The sequence below is a fragment of the Molothrus aeneus genome, chromosome 11 (genome assembly GCF_037042795.1).
Source record: "Molothrus aeneus isolate 106 chromosome 11, BPBGC_Maene_1.0, whole genome shotgun sequence".
NCBI classification, from domain to species: domain Eukaryota; kingdom Metazoa; phylum Chordata; class Aves; order Passeriformes; family Icteridae; genus Molothrus; species Molothrus aeneus.
The window spans coordinates 9,542,529-9,550,000 of NC_089656.1; the positions used below are offsets into that span (position 1 = coordinate 9,542,529).

Sequence of the window (7,472 nt, forward strand, 5' to 3'; positions counted from 1 at the left end):
GGCTCGGCACAGGCCGGGCACCCATAGCTCAGCCCGGCAGAGCCTGGGACCTCTCCCTCAGCCCGGCACAGAGGGATAGAGGCACGGGCCGCTCCTCCGGCCAGCACCCACCTCTGCCGACGGCAGCGCGGAGCAGATCACGGCGGGGCAGCGCTCCGGCTCACCGGGAACCCCGCCCGGCCGGGCTCAGGGCCGGGCGGCTGTCCCGGGGAGCCGCAGCCGCCAGCACCGCAGGGAAGCGCTTCGGAAGGGCCGGGGGACAGAAGGGTCTGTCACCCCCGGCAGCGCGGGGGCTGGAGCAGCGCATCCCCTCAGGCAGCCGCCTCTCGCTGAGCGCGCAGGGTCCCCTCACGGAACGGGCCGGGGGGACTCCCCAAGGTACGAGAAAGAAAATCGCTCCTTTTAAAATTTTTTTTTCTGGTATTGTTTGTTTGTTTTTTAGCCCCCGGTTGTGCCCAGCACGTACGTTACCCACCGGCGGCAGCGTCCGGGTGCCCGGGACGGTTCGCGAGTGCGGGGCCCGCCTGCCCCGGGCGCGGCTTCCCTCGGAACACGAAGACTCCGCTTCCCCGTGGGAAGAGGCTCCGAGGGCTGAAGTTAAAGGCACTCATGAAACTCAAGCCGCGGAGAGGAAACCCTCCCGGAGCGCTGGGGGCTGCTAACCCTTCCCTGGCAACTTTTCTGTTGCACAAATCTCGACTCAGTTTAAAAGGAGAATTAGTTAGTATTTCATTGATAAAATCATCAAAATCCTTTTAATTTACCTTTTTCTGAGACCAAAAGGTGACTTAAAATTCTTAAATATTCACATTGACAAGCCAGCTGGCTCTAGCGTACAACTTACATGTTAACAAAAATGCATATCATGTACCAGGTGAATCATCACATTCGAACAGGAAAAGTCCTAAAGACATGAAGTCCAAGAGGTATCCAGACTACAGCGTTAATATGCAGGATTCACAATCATAGGAAGGGGAAAAGTCCTCAAGAAAAGTATTTCTCACCCCAACTCTTCAGTTGTAAATCCTTTCTAATGCCCGATTTGCAACTCAGGCTATGAGAAGAGCTAAGTGATCACGTCTTGTTTAAAAAGGTGGGCAACTCCCCTGACAGTGATCCTGAAAAATAATCCTGTAACACAAAACACCTGAATTTTTGAATTGATTAAAAAAAAAGTCACATGGACACAAAATTGGCTATGCCTGTTGGTGGTTTTGAAGGCATAATTTGAAGGCAGCCAATCTGATTTATTTTTCATAAATTGAAATGTAAAGAGATGAAATTCTACTGGGTGAAAATATTGGACTGAATTATGTTTGACGAACTCCCATTGAGGTTAATGATCACGGCAGGTTTTTAAGGGAAGCCAAATCATGTGCAAGGCCAAAGCAATTAGGTTTTGTTTGGTATGGTTTTTTACAATCAAGTTATAAACCCCACATAGTATATGGAGGCTTGCAAGTGGACATCTTAACACAGGTATAGCAGCGTAAGCATGCCACAAACATACAATCTCATAAAATAAAATTAATATCAAATATAAAGCATTTGAACCAAATCAAGCCTTAAACGTAATAAATTATTTCCTTCAAAGGAAACTTACCTAGGCTCAATAAGGTCTTTGCTAGCAGCATTTTTTTTAATAAACAAATTAAAAATGCCAAAATATCTACAATTTTATGCGAAGGAGGAGTTGAATAGTTAAGGAGAAATTTCTCACTATTAGAGGGTATGAAAAATATACTAGCAATTAATATGCAATACATATATGTATACCCATACTTACAGATATAAACACGCACATACAACCTGGACAGTTCATGTTAACCAAGGGAAAGGCTAAATAATACAAAGCGATTGCTAAATACAAGTACACTTTAAAAACACGGAGACAGCGAATTTTTTATCTGTTGCAAAAATGTATTTGATTACTCGAGTAAAATTACAGTATCTCTGCTGTTAGTAAGTATTAAATGTTAAAGAAACTGGACCTCTTTTCCTTTCAACTTTCCGAGAAAGTGCATGTAACAGTCCAAGGTTCCCCCTGTCCCCCCCAATGCCTAATACAAAATAAACAAACACTATACTTGTTCCCTTGGTCAAGGAGTAGGGCTTGGTCTTGTAAGGAACGTATGTACATTTTAATGAAGGTGATGTCTTATTGTATATACAGGAGCATCTACAGTTGTCCACGGAAGTTGTTCAAGATGCCATACTTAGCAGCATTGTGAAAGTCCAGCACATTTTCTATAATGAATATACCTACAAGGCAAAATGTTACGTCTCAGTTTCAACTACCAAAACAACACTTCAGTATCTTCTCTAATAATCCGCGTGCTTATTACTGTACAGAAATGTATTAACATTTAAGACGACTCAAGTAAAAAGCACAATACAAATAACAGTTCAAAACAGAAAATGTTAAACCTACAAAAATTAAAGCAGTTTTAATTTTATAATAAAAATCAAAAACTGAGCTGTGTAAAGGACCCACACTGTTCAGTCTATATTCTCTCAGTCTTTTTCTTAATTCTGTCTGGAAAAATTAGACAATGTGTTTGCTGATAAAGTTTCCAGCAGGATCAAAGTGTACATTTATATACAGATTTTTATTAGAGATCTAATGCATCACTGAGGCATCGCATCAATACCAGAGTTCGTGTTAAACTGGATATAGAAAATAAGTTAATGCCAGAATAAGATCACCTAGCAGAACAGACTTGCAACTGCCATAAATGTTACAGCAAGTTTACAGCACTCTAGTCGATTAGTATTTAGTTCAAAATACGGGAGACCAAAGTTAATGCTTGCATTTGTTTGCAAAGCAAGGTTATATCACTAATAAATAAGCTCTCTTAGAACTCTAGAAGTAGAACATGGTACAAAACAAAGTCTTTGTAATGTTGTAGCCTGCAGCTTGAAAAAAGCAACCCTAGGTTGCACTATTTGCAGGAATGTTATTTACGGAGTTCTTTTTCCTAATTTGTTACAATTTCTTTGTTGTCCTCCACGAAACGCGTGAAACGGAAGTTAGTCCCATTTTCATTGCTTGCCATTTTCTCCAGACCAGCTAGAGGTGCGTTGGGTTCTGAATTCTGGAGCTTCTCCAGGCTTCCTGTCAAGCCACTGATGGGAGAGCTGCCACCGTTGCCCAGGCCCCCTGGTGCTGGAGGGATGCCCCCATTCTGGATGACCGAGATCTCGTTGGTCTTCATGGCCAAGCCATTGGAGAGTGCAGCTGCATACTGGTTCCAGAAGCTGGACGGGTCTCCATTCCCTGACCGTGCAGCCAAATCCTTCTGAAACATTTCTGGAAACTTCACAGGATTGCCTCCTAGGAATGTCATGGGGCCATCTACAGAAAGTCGTCTGCCTCGTCTTGCAGGAGTACTGTTCCACATGTGAGTGCCCATGTGAACCTGGAAAGAAAGAAAGGAAGAAACAAACAAAAAAAAAAAATAGAGGTTGACAGGAATTTCAAACTTATTTTGATCAGAGAGAAGGCAGGAGTCCATGAACCTGTCTAGTCTTGTTACACACTGAATGGCATTAAAGATAGAGGATACAGGGCTCTGGAATAATACACTACTTCTAGGTTAGCCCATCACCATTACCCAGGATAACCTGTTCTCCTGCTGAACAATGCATTGCTTCTTACTCTTTTTTTTTATTACATGTATTTAGTTTATAATGACTTTGCATTATTCTGTCAATTGCTGCTTTCAGGGCTAGAATTGCTATGTCCACTTTCATTGCAATGGTAAGTATTGTATTTGACACCCTTTACCCTATAAATGTCCTTTTCAGACAGGCAGAAAGTATCCTTTACTGATTGCTCATCGGAGGGCCTGCTCATCGGAGGGCCTCGTGCATAGACAGAATGGCCTGAAAGTAATTATTCATCTCACATTACTGGCAGCAACCTCTAGAGAAATACTCTGTCAACAGAAAAATGTACACAGTAAAGTGCTCAACTGATGTTCTAAAACTTGAGTATATTTGCTTTTTCAAACACATATCAGTAGGAAATGTTAGTTATATAATCAATTAAAGTAATGCCCATTATTTCCAGAATTATGTTAATAGTTTTTTTAAACACTCATCTTACATGATAGTTATGAAAAACATCACATTCAAGAGCCTTTCACTTTTTGAAGAGGTGTGTGAGTTACAAAATGCATTTCTCTGTTAATTAATACTCCTTACCATCATTTGGCTGCTCTGTTTCACACTCTGCATAGACAGGCCTTGCTGGTAGATGAATTTTAATTAAATCAGAACAGCTCATGCCTCAGACTTGCTGCCAACACGAGCACTCAACAAGAGGCCATCCAGGTCTACTAGAGCTGACTAAACACACTGTCACAGCATAAACACTCAAGGTACCACTGCTGCAACACTAAAATAAGGTGTCAAAAATCAAAAAACCCCAGCAAGGAGAAAATGAAACCGAAGGACAGTAAGAGGAAAAAAGTACCTTCAGATTGCCTTTTGTTGTGAATGCTCTTCCACATATAGTGCAGGCAAAAGGTTTCTCACCAGTGTGTGTCCTTTCGTGGATCTGCAGAGCACTGGAAGAAGAAAACGTTTTCCCACACGTGTTGCAGTAGTGCTGTTTTGGAGTTCTTCTGGGGAGAGCAGGGAGCAGCACAGGGGACGTGGCAGAGGACAGTGGCCCTGAAGCAACTAGACCAGAGGAGGCTTCTTTGCTGTCCTGAGGAGAGCCATGCACAAAGCCGTTAACCTCGGTCTTTATGAGCGATGACAGAGTGTTCGCGGGCATCACCGAAGAGTTCTGATTGGGGCCGATGCTGGAGTTGGGCTCAAAAAGCTGTGATGGTAGATCTCGCATTTGATGTGTCAACATATGCTGCTTCAAATTACCCTTTGTGGAAAAGCCACGATTGCAAACTGTGCAAATAAATGGTCTCTCTTTGGTATGACTTCTGTAATGAATGTCCAAGGCACTCTGACAAGCAAATGTTTTGCCACAAATGTCACATGCAGTGTTTTTAAATTTACCTCTATCTCTGAAAGGAAAGAGCATACTCAGGGACTCTTCTTTAATCATTTTATCAGTGTTACTAGACGTCAAGTCCAAAGCACCACTGTTAGCAGGGGTTGGAGACAAACCGTTGGCAAACTCACTTGGTAAAGCTCTTAATGGTTTCTCTTCAATACTTGGTGACTTGTGGTAATCATTAGTGCTGTTGGATGGGGACAAGGCCTGCATGGAAGAGGTAGACTCTGAGACAGCAGGGCTTCCAGCACTTTGGCTTTCCATATCGCCACCGACAGACGACGAATCGTTAGTTAAAACATCCCCTTCCACTGACCCATTTTCTACTGACTTCAGGCTTGCCTGAAGTTGTTCGGCAAGGCCTGCATTGATCATCTTCATCTGATTTTCCAGAGCAGCAATACTTGACATTTCCAGGGGCAGAGGGGAAGAAGACAAGCTGTCTTGTGATGCATCCACAGATTTAGGTGTATCTGGCACGCTGCTGTCAGGACAGTCTTCCATATTCTCATCTGAGAAGTTGTCTATATCATCAAAATTCTTATCATCAAAAGATCCCGTATCTGATTCCATTGACTCAGGATAGTTTTCTGTCACCGGGGTGTTGGGGATCTGCCCTCCCATGTGCATTCGGATATGCTGCTGTAGCACAACAGCGTTGGTGAATTTTTTCTGGCAGATTGGGCAAGAATGTTGCACTCTCAGCGGGGGCATGGCACGATGGACACTGTAGTGAGTCTTTAAGTTGCCCTTAGTAGTGAAAGCACGACCACAGATTTTACATTTGAATGGCCTCTCTCCAGTATGGGTGCGATAATGCATTTTCAGTGCGCTCTGGCAACTGAGAACTCGATGGCAAATGATGCACTCGTTAGGATCAGTTGCCTTTTTGTCAATGTTTTCTACAAGCTGCTGCAATTTTGATGTTTCAGATGCTGGCGTTGAATCCAATAGTCCTCCAAATGGAAACTTTGCCTTAAATTGCTCTGACATGAGAGGCATCAGTGGGTTTGTAAAAGTGGCCACACCGCTGGAGCCCGAGTCTGCTGCCGGGGAGCTCACGGAGCTGCTCATGTTGGTGATGGTGCTTGAGTTTTGAGGGTTTTCTTCCGTTTTGCCATTTGAGGTAGGCAACGCACCAGCCTCTACCTCATCAGAAAGTCCATTGGAAATTTTTGATGTGGGGTCAGCTGTTCCCGAGTCACTCTTGACAGAGCAGGGAGGGCTAGCAGAAGGATGGCTAATGGGAATCGGCTGAGGCTCCTCAGTTTTGATGAATGGGGTCAAGCTTGGAATTGTTGGTGGGAGTGGCAGGCCAACAGAAGTTGTTAGGGTGGAGAGGACTGGTTTGCTGTCCAGCCAGCTCGTGACAGGTTTCTCTGGTGGTATAGACATCCCATAAGGAATACCCGTGCTTGTAGGAATATTGTCCAAATGCTCTGGCACTGGGTACGGATTCATTTGAATATGGGGGTATTTTTCTTTGTGACGCTGAAAGTGGACTTTTAAGTTTCCCTTTGTGGAGAACCTGTTTCCACATATGTTGCATTTGAATGGCCTCTCGCCAGTGTGAGAACGCAAATGAATCTGCAAGGCACTGTCACTCCCAAACACTTTAGCACAGAACCTGCATTTATGCTTAAAGAATGCCTCATCTGAATTACTTTTTGCTTCAAATGCAGTTACATTTGGTGGCTTGCTTTTTCTTTGCTGTGCCAAGGCAGTCAAGGAGTTTAAATCCTCTGCAGGTGTTCCAATATTGGACAAGGGACTGGAGAAAACAGAGTTACTAGGGGTGGGCTGAGGTAGAAGTGGATTAGATGCAGGACTTAATAAACTGCTTATTGCAAAAGCTGGTGAAGATGATGCTGATACTGGTGGGTTGGTGAGCTGTGAGCCACCAAGAGTTGAAGCCACTTTTTCTGAGGACGGTGTTGTAACTGCTGCTGCCAATATGTTAATATTTGGAGAAGAGCCACTATTGGATGGAATTAGAGTGTTGCCAGGGTTGCTCTGAGGTAGCTGTATAGGGGGTAGCTGTTTCACACCACTGATGCTGGCAGATTGACTAGCAAGGCTTTGTGCTAATCCAGCTGCTGCAGCCAGCTGCTGGGATAAATGGGAACTTAATGTGGACAAGGGGTTGGCAGATGTTCGTAAAGTACCTTGAGAAGGGCTAGAAGATGTTGGCATGTCTGTATTTTGGGTAGCCAACAATAATATTTGGTGACGAATTTGTTCAATCAGTTGCAACTGATGGATCTGCTGCTGCTGCAATGCCAACAGTTGCTCCATCAGGGCAGGGACAGCGAGTTTAGTGCTCGATGCCCCGTTACATCTTGCCTCCTGTGAGAACTGTGCTACTGCCACTTTAGTACTCTGAAGGTTTTCAATTATTACATTACTATTTATCACTGAAAAGTTGCCTAGTGTTGTCAGATCCCCTATGTGA

At 43.9% G+C, this 7,472-nt stretch overlaps 1 protein-coding gene across 3 annotated transcripts in view; it reads right to left on the bottom strand.

The window, feature by feature from the left end:
- Positions 1 to 727: 727 nt before the first annotated feature.
- Positions 728 to 7,472, bottom strand: part of SALL1 (spalt like transcription factor 1) — an 18,500-nt gene continuing 11,755 nt past the window's right edge. For all 3 annotated transcript variants that reach the window (XM_066557771.1, XM_066557772.1, XM_066557770.1), the window contains 2 exons: positions 4,478 to 7,472; positions 728 to 3,419 (listed from right to left, as the gene is read on the bottom strand). The exon at positions 4,478 to 7,472 is cut by the window's right edge and continues 415 nt beyond it. In XM_066557771.1, the coding sequence (XP_066413868.1) occupies positions 2,979 to 3,419; positions 4,478 to 7,472 (3,436 nt within the window). In that variant the 3' untranslated portion in view covers positions 728 to 2,978. The remainder of the gene's footprint in view (positions 3,420 to 4,477) is intronic.